At 35.1% G+C, this 12,625-nt stretch overlaps 1 protein-coding gene across 2 annotated transcripts in view; it reads right to left on the reverse strand.

Annotated features, from left to right (window-relative positions):
* Nucleotides 1-12,625, reverse strand: part of LOC137078182 (nectin-4-like) — a 38,758-nt gene that overhangs the window by 17,663 nt on the left and 8,470 nt on the right. For both annotated transcript variants that reach the window (XM_067445303.1, XM_067445298.1), the window contains exons 3-4: nucleotides 11,637-11,804; nucleotides 2,634-2,912 (exon numbers count right to left, since the gene is read on the reverse strand). In XM_067445303.1, the coding sequence (XP_067301404.1) occupies nucleotides 2,634-2,912; nucleotides 11,637-11,804 (447 nt within the window). The remainder of the gene's footprint in view (nucleotides 1-2,633; nucleotides 2,913-11,636; nucleotides 11,805-12,625) is intronic.

Below are 12,625 nucleotides of genomic sequence, written 5' to 3' on the forward strand. Positions count from 1 at the left end.
TTCCATAGACAGTAAAAGAAATGGACAGAGCGTTCCCATTGACGTCAACGGCGGAAAAATGAGGCCAATCAGAGGCACTCACTTCCTGATGGCTGAGCGAACTGCGCCGGCTCAGACTGAGCTTGACGACGTAGATGTGACGTGAGCCTCCTGTCTGACAGCTGTAGGTCTTCTAGTAGTTGTGGAAAGTGAAATCTGAATCACGTTGTTTAAATGTTTTGTCCCGTTGCTTTTGGCTCACTATGGGCTTCTCCCCATTCTTCTCCCTTGACTTTATCAGACTTTATGTCTCCACGTCCCCCCGACTGTCTCATAGACAGAAAAAGATTGCCTGCGAGCGTCTCCTCAGGTCTATACGGTAATTTCTCAACTGTGCGACAGAGTCACGTTGGTTATGACGCAATCATTAGCCTATTTTTACAAAAACAGCTTCTACTCAGTGAGATACAAGTTAACGAAGCCTTTTATGCATCGTCGTTTTTCTTTATCAATAAATAATAGAAAAATGGAGTCTTTAAACGCCTCAGATGTAAAGTTATTCACTGTCAAAGTGACTCAAAAATTAATGGGTGTCAATGGGATGCTAACAGCAGGTGATGGCTTGGTTAGCAATGGCCGCCCCTATGGGTGGAACGCTTTCCGAGTGCTAGCTTACCCCCTTGACAAATTCAAGTTTTTTTTTCCTCATTCGAGCAAGCGCTGTACGAACAATAGGGAAGAAAAGACAACGTCGACTAAAATCACCATTAAAATATCCTAAAATGGTCGCATTATATGTCATTTGAATCATTTTGAAATGTAACTGATAGTCTTCTATTCTAGTAAGATGGTAACTGCCACAACCGTATCATTGAGTCAGTACGTTGAATCATCCAATTTATGAACGAATCATTCAGACGTTTTTTTGAGAACTGAATGATGTATTCATAACAGTTCCGTCTCAATTCCCATTCACTATAACTAAAACGGAACAAAACAAATACAAACCAACAACCTGGGCTTTCCTAAGAATTTCTCCTTTTGAGTTCCAGAGAACCAAGTACGTCAAATGGTTTTCTAAATACATGATAGAAGTTTCATTCTGGGTGAACTATTGCTAAGTTTTCCTACTGAAAAAGCAAAAATGTTTTTATGACTGTAGCTGAAGAAGTGATGAATCAGAGAATAACAATGTGGCGTCATAGTATCGATTAAGACAATAAACAGATGTCCACAGGTCAAAACACATTAGATATGTAGACATAAAAAAGTTAAACTGACAGTTTCATCACATTTCAATTTTAAAAGCACAGTAAACAGGAAAGGAGTTTTAGGTTCCCATTGTAAAATTCACAATCATTCTGAGTCATATACAGCAGACACAGTGATGTAATAAAGCTGGATGTGACTCTAATTAGACATGTGGATCAACAGTATATCAATCATACTTCAGTAAGGACAATATTAAGGTTATTTAGTTTTATTAAGTGGTTAGCACTGGTAAGTAAATAGTGTTCATCAAAATAATGTTTAAGGAATGTCAAAATTAATAAAGGTTGAATAAACAGCAGCACTAACTAATCCTATAAAAAGTAATAAAAAGTACTAACTTGCAAAAAAAACAAAAAAAAACAAAAAAAAACTTGTCTGTATAATATTTCATTAAAATAAAAAATTATATTTTAAATAAAGTGATACATGATACCAATTGTTTTTATCATTTTAAAAACATTATTATTATTATTATTATTATTATTATTATTATTATTATTATTATTATTATTATTATTATTATTATGTGGGGGAGATTTAAATAAAAAGGGATATTAAAATTACAGACATAATTACTTCATGTACTTACTATAGTAATAACAGTAATTAACTAACCCTTAACCAAACCCGGTTACACTTTGTTTTAAGGTAAAATGTTTTTAGTGTAATTATATATTGAAGTACTGAGTAATATTAATGAACTTCATGTACTTACTATCGGATTAGGGTAGGATTAAGGTTTGGTTGAGGGTTAGATGCATGTAATTATGCATTATTTACTGTTATTACACATGTAACATCTAAGGACACTGTAAAATAACTCTACAGAAAGTACATGTAGTTCATTAACATTACTGAGTACTTATTTGAGTAAGTACAATGTAACTATGTCACCTTAAAATAAAGTGTAACCAAATTATATATTTCATTGTGTATAAACGTAAATGTATAAACCTATTTGTAAAGTACCATTGAAAGTATACATGATAGTATTTTATTTTTTATTTTTACTTTTGAATATTTTTTGTTTTTTTACCTTGTAACACTGAGATTCTTCTGAATGAAAAGTGCATTATAAATCAAATCTATAATTATTATTAGTCACAGTAGCAGTAGTACGGAATTAGTTTAATTAATGCTAATTTTAATGAAAAATGTATCGTGTTTGTACAGGATGATTTTCATAAGAATTAGTTTTTTTTATTGCAGTGATAAGAATTAAAAGGGAAAAGAGTGCCACATAAATAGGCTAAAAATGTTATGTAATGACATTTTTTTATGCATTTGTTTTGCCGTTGGGAGGGAATTATGACAAAGGCATTTCTTTGTGAGATTCGCCCAGTTTCAGTATTTTAAGAACAATGTAGGAGATTAGGACTCACAGTGCACTATAAGCTTATTGGAGATCCTCAGGGGGCCATTTTGAGATGGATGCCAGACCAGACAGTCCAGCTTCTGTCCGTTCATGCTACGGAGAGGGTGAAGGGAAAACTGGATCGAGGCGACCATACCATCCAAGCTGCGGTTCTGACTCTGACCCGAGAGATCTGTGTCCCAGGACAGGCCGGCCATTGGCTTAGCCACTGAACGGCAGGCAGCAGCCGGTCGAAATGACTGACCCTCGACCAGCACGAACGGTTCCAGGGAAGTAATGGGTCTAGCTGTGAAAGGAAATGACAAATAAAAAACACTATAAATACAATTTAAACTTTATAATTAATGCTTCATGGCAAATTTCAGAAAACACTGTCTATATCTCCAGCAGTCATCCAGGTTTGTCATGCCCAAGTGGTAACTTTTTTTTAACTGTAGTTGAAAGTTTGGAAACATTACTATTTTTAATGTTTTTGTCTCTTATGCAGCATTTATTTGATCAAAAATACAGAAAAATCTGTAATATTGTGCATTATTACAATTTCAAATAAAGTTTTTCTATTTGAATACACTTTAAAATATAATTTATTCCTGTGATGCAAAGCTGAATTTCCAGCATCATTACTCCAGTCTTCAGAGTCACATGATCCTTCAGAAATCATTCTGATATGATGATTAATTATTCATGTTGGCAACCATTGTGCTGCTTAATATTCTTTTATAATTTGTGATACTTTCAGGATTCTTTGATGAATAAAAAGTATAAAAAAGAAAGAAAAGCATGTATTTAAAATGGAAAAATTGTAACAATATACAATTCTAGAAATTAATAATTTTATTTAGCAAGGATGTGTTAAATTGATAAAGGATCTGAAGGATCATGTGACACTGACGACTGAAATAATGATGCTGAATATTCAGCTTTGCATCACAGAAATAAATTATATTTTAAGTGTATATTATTAATAATTTTATAATTTTAATAATATTTCACAACATTATTGTGTTTCTGTATTTTTGGTCAAATATATGCAGGCTTGATGAGCATAAGAGACTTCTTTCAAAAACATTAAAAATACTAATGTAAAAAAAAACAGCAAAAAAACAAACAAACAAAAAGACAGAAAAAAAAGAGTGGCCTTTTATCCAGCCTAAGGCACACCTGTGCAGTAATCACGCTGTCGAATCAGCATCTTGATACGCCACACCTGTGAAGTGGATGGACTAACCCCGCAAAGGAGAAGTGCTCACTAACACAGATTTAGACAGATTTGTGAAGAATATTTGAGAGAAATAGGCCTTTTGTGTACATAGAAAAAGTCTTAGATCTTTAAAAAGGGAGGCAAAAACAAAAGTGTTGAGTTTATAATTTTGTAATATATGTCTGAAATTATATCGGGTTTTCATCCCAGAGTCTTATGTTATATATTTCAGCAGATATTTCACTAGTGTCTGATTTTTAAAAAGTATAAAATATCCCTGTTTGCTTCCCTGTTTCTAACAGTACTTGAACTAATACTTCTGAAGGAGAAAGCAGCAGCTATTGTTCAATCATATAAATCGCAGCATCAATGAACACGGTCACATTAATACCGCTATCATCACTTCCATTGACGCACACAATACGTGCGTGTTATTCTGAGTACAATAACTGTATACATCAAAGCATTAATAACCTTGTGGTTAAAGGGTTATAGGTGAATTAAAGAGACGATGAATGAAATGACAAGTTATGTTTTTGTTTTTTTAATCAAAGGTTTACTTAATCCTTGTCCTTTATCGCTGAGGGCTTAATCCTTAAATCGCTAACTGCATCAGGGTTGCAGGTAAATCTAATCCAGGGGTGTCTGCTCCTGCTCCTGAACTCCAACCCCAATTAAACACGCCTGAACCAGCTTATCAAGCTCTTACTAGGCATAGACACTTCTAGGCAGCTGTGTTGAGGCAAGTTGGAGTTCCTCTGATCTACAGGTAATCTAATCTAACTAAAATGAAAAGCTTTATTATTATTTCTTTTTGGATTTGAAGAAATGGTTTTCGAGAGCTTGATGGTGTCGCACGGGTTTGCTGGCAAGTTTTAGTCAGACAAATTATTCCTGTCTAAGTGGGCAGTTCTTGACCAGAATAAGATACCAGAGGGTATGCTGCAAATCAAAAGGTAGTTTATAGTGATCTTCCAGTTTACCAATATCACTGTTGGGTGTAATGCATGCTAAGTAAGTTATAATTTAATTGCTTTTCCCTTGAAAAAGTAAGGGCAGTAAAAGTAAGGACTCTTATTTTTCTGTAATTTAATTACAGTTACTTCTAATGTGATTATTAAATCCTGTTACTGTGGTTACTAAGGTTACTGTGATTTTGCCAAGACAGACATATTCCTGGATTAAGATTTGTTGTTGATCCTGAAACAACATTCCTGTCCAAAAATGTAGTCTTAATCTCACGACCAAATTGTACGTATTTGTCATACTAATTCATACAAATTCGTACGACCTCGCTCGTCTAAATTCGTTTGATTTGTCTATATTCCAGTGACGGGGTTAGAGGTGGGGTTTGATGTTGGTCATTCGTACGAAATCATATGAATTGACCAACTCGTCATATACGTACGATTTAGCAAAATTCGTATCAATTCATAAGTGAGGTCATACAAATTTGTACGAATTATCCACCTCATAAAATATATACGAATTTCCGTGAGATCAGGTTTTCTTAACCCTATCCCCTACACCTAATCCGAACACTACCCATAACTTATCCCTAAAATCATATGGAAATGAATGAATAACATATGTAGAAGCCTAAACTTGATATAAACTGTAAAATTGTCCCTTAAATCTGATTGGTTAACTACAAAGATGTTGATCCAGACTATAGAACAATTCCATATAAAACAACAGTGGATCTTAAAGGTGCACTATGCAACTAGAGGGCACCTCAAACAAAGGTGTAGTTTGATGACGCCAAGTGTGAGCGCAGTATCTTGGGACATGTGGTCTTTACACTCTAAAAAATGCTGGGTTGTTTTTTCAACCCAAACGCTGGGTTGAGACTGCTGGGTAAGAATGCTGGGTTGATTTAACCCAATTTGGGTTGAAAGTTGTTTTTAACCTGCAACCCAGCGTGCTGGGTTGGGAACGCGGACGTGAAAGAGAGCACGCACGTCACGCAAAAACACGGACGACACCAGTTGGAGAAGCCGCCATTTTCTTAGCGCATTCAGGTGGAAGCGAATAAAAGACTTTTATGCAGTTTATGGTAAGTAAATATACAAATTTCAAGTAGTTATCAATTGTTTTTTATCCAAGAGTATTTAGAGATTTCGTGGAAGGTGGAAAAGTCAGAAAAGAGCTTTTATGGAAATATTCGCGGTTTTTTGCCTCAAGTCTTAACTGCCGCTTTTATTGGGTTTCTTTCGTCTTATTTCCAAAAATTCTGTTAATAGAGGCTGTTATCAACATATATTAAATATTTCTCTAACGATTTTATTGTATAAACGCAGTTTTATGCTGTCAGCTCAATTGTGATTCGACCTCACGGCCAAATGACAGCCGCGCTGCGTCTCATACGACACAACTGTCTTCAGTGGACTGGGAAGAAAGTGCGCCACACTGTCATCACGACGCTGGCATTTGGAAGGGAAAAGGTAAGTCCATTTTTAAAAATTGCTTCTGAATATGTCAACTTTATTATATATTATTTGCTGTATTGGCTACAGGTTTGATTCGGTGAAGTTTAACTTATTATTCTAGCTTGGTCTTCTGTCAGAACATAACGTTACTTAACAAATCTTCCGCTCCTGCTTTCGTTTAACTGTACATTAATAACAGTAGATGTTATTAATTTACTATGAGCAATCCACTTATACATACTTTACATTTGTACCTATTTAAACGTATAGACGGTATATTTTTTAACGTTACCTCGACCGCCATTTTGTCCGTGTCTCCCGAGATATGTTAAGTTAATTTTCGATTAAGTTAAGTGTCTCTTCAGAAAATGTGGAGTAAACCGCTCGATTCATATATAAAAAAAAAAAACCTTTTGAAGCTTCAAAGTGCTAACGTTAGTTGTGAAGACTGTCAAAAAGGGGCACATCTCAGATTTCATCAAAAGATATTAATTTATGTTATGAAGATGAACGAAAGTCTTGCGGGTTTGGAACAACGTGACAGTGAGTGAATAACCCTTACTAACCCCCTAAATTATGCTTGTCTACACCTTCTACCAAATACTACCTCTTGCAGTTGTAAACCATATTCTATTAATATAAATTAAGTCATCATGGGCACATCACAATACACTGAGGGTTTCTCAATTTGTTGACATCATATACATCTTGTAAGTTTCACTGAAAAAATGGTTTAGTCAAATTAACAGAATTGTGAATGTGCACATCATGATATCATTGCTGAAACAATATATTGTGCAGAACTAACATGCTGTAAAAATGCATTACCATTCAATTTTCTATTAAAGGAATCAACTGAAGAGCTTGCAACTATACCTACTATATCCATATCAAGGGAGCAGCAGCACAGGATAGCTGTGGAGGAAGTAGCAGCATTTGTAAGTTTTTGTGTGTTTAATGATTTCTTGTTTTGGTACCAGACTGTTGCTAGAAAAGGCCTTGTCTTTTTGTGTGTGCATGAATTAAAGAAATTTGTAGGATGTTTTTCTAACAAAAATAACACAATATTTATACAAAAATATATAATTTATTTTTTAGAGCGTAAGAGACATCCTTCTTGCAACACCCAATGGCAGAGGTATTGTAGATGCTATTGAAAACGAGCACTGCATTTCACTTAAAGAGAGACAAGCCATGGTTCGGATCTTGGTGTCACATCTTATTGAACGCTTTGGAGAAAAGTGAGTACACATTTTCAATACAAAGTAAAGTAAAACATTTTAATGCTAGAATATTTTTGCATATATTAAATGTCTTGGTGTGTACATTTGTACTATTGTTAAAATTCAAAATATGAAATTGTTTCTTTTAGCCCAAGTGCAGGTACAAAAGTCACCCTGGCTTCATCAGTAGTTGAACAGTTTCCATACCTTAAAGGGGTCATATAATGGCATTTTTGTACAAGTTATATGATTCTTTAGTGTCTAAATGAAAACTTTGTAATATTCTTAAATTACAAATTCTTATTACAGGGTTTTTCCTACATAGAATTTTTTTGGGCGGCCGCCAAAACAAATTTTTGTCCCTCCAAAGCCTTATTTGATTTATATATTGATGTGGATGACTAATGCGCGTGACAGGGCGCACGTTAACTGAGTGACAGAGAACGAGCAGAGAGCCGCGCGCACTCTCGGTCTTCAAAACGATCACCGTCTGAGCTCTTCCTCACTCGCGCATATCAATCAAAATCAGCTGAACTTACACAAAAGTAAAAGGTCGGAAGACTGACTCCATGTTCCACGTGGCGCGTTTGCATAAAAAAAATCCCTGAATTGATGTTGGGTGTGAATTGCGCTCAATAAACGCACCTCTTCTGACAGACGTTTTGCACACGCAGCGGCCATAAACCATACTTTCAAATACACGGAAAAAATATCGTTATAAAGTGTTTTCTGTGATGACAAATCTTTTGCGTTGTTTTAACAGTCTGGATTCACACTAATGACTCATTTGAACCGATTCATTTTACTGAACTGATCTGTCCAACACTGAACTCACGAATCAGTGTTTAATCATTTACTCAACACATCTGAGATGAGAATACAAGTGTGCTTACCCCATTAAACAAGAGGGGTTAGTAAGAATTAGTCTTAGTAATCCACAGTATTTTCCTGTATTTATTTTGGGTATTTATATTGATAATGTGTAGTAAATTACCACAAAAAAAATTGTTTAGACTGGAATAAGGTGAAACCAGAGCAACGCAAGTTGTTAGCTAGCTGATAATGTTATTAAATTGTAGATATGGTAGAGATTGAGACTATTTGTCTCACATCAAGACATCATATCACACATCAAGACATCATACATAATGAGAAAAAAAAAGAAGAAGCTTATTTGCATTTATTTTACATTTATTGTCTGTATTGGGCTCACATATCACGCGGGTAGGTGCTTTTACTGCGCGTGCGTGTGCTCGAGTGTGTGTGGATGACCATGTCTGGTCAGCTAGACAGCCACCACCGAAGACCATTTCTGACCCAGGAAAAACCCTGCATTAGCAGTGTTGGGAATGTTTTTTATCATTATAGGATGGTTGTGTACAGGCACTGCCAACACACATTTCCATACAATCTGCTTGTAAACGTGCATGTACCATTATATGACCCCTTTAAGGATTGCCAGGGTAAAGGAGTACAGTGTCTAACACAGGGATGTGATTTTGCTGTATTTATATGGAATTTTGTATTTTTCTACGAATGAGCTGATGAGTTGAATCAGGTGTTTGATTAGGACGAGTTCAGAAATGTGTAATGCTGGTGTGCCACCAGGAACAGGGATGGGAAAACACTCCTTTAACTACATTCATGTACTCATGTAAATGGCGCCAGTGTTGCACTTTTTAATACTGTTTTCTTTTTCTTTAAACACAAGGAAGCATGGTTCAGTCCAAGTAGATTCTACAGACCTGCTACTGGCTTCCTGGAGGAGCGTCTTCGAAACGTGCACAAAAGGGTCAGAAAAGGAGGACAAAATCGAGTTTCTTCAGAGAACCCATGAACTAGCAGTAGTTTAATTTTGCCAGGTATGTCTGTGTCTAATATATATGCAAAATTTGGACTTCCGATTCTGGGTGCGAATGGCCTCTACTTGTTACATTTTATTGATATATGAGCCAGCTGCTTTAAGTGAGAGCCGTTTTCCCTTTTTGTATATTAATACAAGACAGAATAATATCATTATCCTTTCACTACACTGCTCAGCCACACTTCAAGTAGTCACTAGCTGAATGTTATCTTTATAATTAATGAGAGTACTGTATACTGGTCGGCTTGGTGTGTCATACCCTTTACTGTTCCTAAAGGTATTTACATTAGTTTCACCTTTTTGCGTTCTAAATTGATGCCAATCCCCTATCCCCCCCTTCTCTATTTTTTTCTTCTTTTCAGATTGGGACCAATATGGCTGAGTACCTGCGCTCAAAAGACTCAAAAGAATTCCCTCATGCTTGGAGATAACCAATGCCCTCAAGCCTTTGCAATTATCAACACTCGAGCAAAATACATTGCTTGCTGCAGTTGATGTTTACTTTAAGGCATTCTATGTATTTGACATAGACTACCCGAAACGGTGTTCCACAGTGTAACAGTTTTTACAAACTAGTTTATGGACTTTCCAGGGATGAAACCCCAACCATGAGAGTTTTGCGAGCCTTCATTTTTGCTGACAAACAGTAATTGTCACATGATGTTATGCTCAAGATGTTGATGTAAATGCTTTGAAATGTTTTAAGATTTCAAATTCACATTCATCTTCTTCAAAAAGTTAATTTTTCTGACTCATTTTTATTACTTTATTACTTTATTACTTTCCTCTTTGCTGTTCTTCTTATATTTACTACTACTTCTAAATACTTGTACTTTTCTTCTACAGTACAATTACACTACAATTGATTACAGAGTATTTCACTCACATGATGTATGCTCAAGATGTTGATGTAAATGCTTTAAGATTTCAAATTTTCTTCAAAAGGTTCATTTTTCTGACTCTTGATGACAGTTTTTGTACTGTCTGAGATATTTCCTCTTTTATATTTACTATTTCTAAATACTTGTACTTTTCTTCTACAGTACATTTACATTACAATTGATTCTGAGTATTTCGATCACATGATATCTTGTGTGCAAGATGTTGATGTAAATGAAATGTTTTTAGATTTCACTTAATATTTTCTTCAAGTTATTTCAAGTCTCATTGATTTTTGTCATTGGGTAGGGAGTGATGGGAATTTTTTTTAAAAATGTATTCACAAATGGACAATTTTACTTGATAAAACAAAAATAAAATTTTATATTTTTATTACTGAAGTCTGTATTGCTGTAGATGTCATTTTAATTACTAGAATTTCTAGTTTAAACTTCCAACCCATTTTGGGTTACATCAACCCAGCGGTGTAGTAATTTTTAACCCATAATTGGGTTAAAATAACAACCCAGCATGCTGGGTTAAACATTTAACCCAACTAGTTGGGTTAAAACAACCCAGCGCTGGGTACGTCCCTTTTTAACCCAGCGCTGGGTTGCCAAAACAACCCAATTTGGGTTGATTTTAACCCAGCAGTTTTTAGAGTGTACTCTGTGCGTTCGCTCGCCGCTGCTGTGACATGTTCACACTGCTAAGAGAAAAGCTTCTGCCAAATCAAACTGAGGGAAACACAGATATGACTCAATTGACAGGCGACTCCCTCAAACGCTATGCTGACACATCCCGGTCCTTAGTTAAAATAGCAATTTTCTCACAATTTACAAATAGTTGGAAACATTTGGGATATTGTAAGTACTCAACTGAACAAAATATATAACACTGGGCTAGTGGCTTTTGAATATTTTACTGCAAAAATACAACATAGTGCACCTTTAAATATATGTTTTTAATATAACCTTCTCCCTTTAAATGCTTTAGTCAAGAACAATTTATGCAATTTAATTATATTTACTTGAAATAATTAAAAGAGCAGTTCCATGTCTATCCTTGTATTGTTCAACTGGTCAAGGTTGATGTGGGATTTAAGTATTTAGTAAGTAAGTAATGTAATACTTTTTAGACAGAGTAATTAATAAAGTAATCCAATTACACTGTTGAAGATGTAATTAGTAGTTCATTACTTTTTAAGAGTAACTTGACCAACATATTAAATATGAACATTCAAACTGTGTTTTGCATGACAAAAGTGTGTTGTGCTGGACTAACTGGGGACACTCGCATAATGTTGCTCTATTGTTAGTCTGATTGCTTCTATTGCTCTCCTCATTTGGATAAAAGTGTCTGCTAAACGATTAAATGTAAATGTTTGCCCATAGCAATGATTAAATGCACTTACTCCACACTGTGAGCAAAATCTGGATATCAAAGTTTCCAGTGGGGAAGGTGGCGACTTTGCAGACGTATTTGCCCTCATCTGCAGAACTTGTGCGCAAAATAATCAGAGCAGAGTTTGCTATCGGGTCGTTGGCCTCGAATCGCACACGCCCTGAATAAGCAGGGGTTTCTGTGGAAGAGAAAAAGAAAGAGAATGAAAGGTGTTTGTCACATTCACCACATGACAGTGAGATTTGTGACACATACAACAAAGACTGACGCACAAAGCAATACGCCACTCTTTTGGCTCATGTATTATAAATTGTTTTATATTTCATGTTTCTTTACAAAGGTGAATAATAAGTCACTTTGGAAAAACATTTGCTTAAACATTCAATGTAAATGAATGCATGATGAGTACAGAAATTATAGCTACTGAATCTATTATACAGAACAGGTATAGTTACATACATTACTAGATTCAAGAAAGAAGAAATTATGAGCTACAACTGTAATGCTAGGAGGAAAATAGGGTTAGCTACACTTACATTTTTTTTTAAAAATTGTAAATTGTATTGTATAATAGAACCATTTTGGTTCCCCAAAGAACCTTTCAGCTCCTGAAAGAACAATTTTTTTTTCTTAGCGTGGAGAACCTTTTATAAACCAAAGAGCTTTTTTCCAGTGCCAAAAACCTTTTGTGGAAGGGAAAGATTCAATGGATGTTAAAGGTTATTCATGGAACCAATAAACGCCAATAAAGAATATTTATCTTTAAGATAAAGTGTAGGAAGGTATATTACTTGAAACCATGTTCTTAGAGTAAACTTTTAAATGGATTGTCATATTTTGAAACATGAACCCTCTGAGGCACTACTGTCATTTTAATGATTTAATGATCATTTGTGTGTGTGTGTGTGTGTGTGTGTGTGTTGGGGGGGGGGTCCTTTGATGATAATGATGATAGTAAAAGGAAAGGGTGTATTATGTTACAAAAATATCTAACAATTT

The sequence above is a fragment of the Pseudorasbora parva genome, chromosome 1 (assembly GCF_024679245.1).
Source record: "Pseudorasbora parva isolate DD20220531a chromosome 1, ASM2467924v1, whole genome shotgun sequence".
NCBI classification, from domain to species: Eukaryota; Metazoa; Chordata; class Actinopteri; order Cypriniformes; family Gobionidae; genus Pseudorasbora; species Pseudorasbora parva.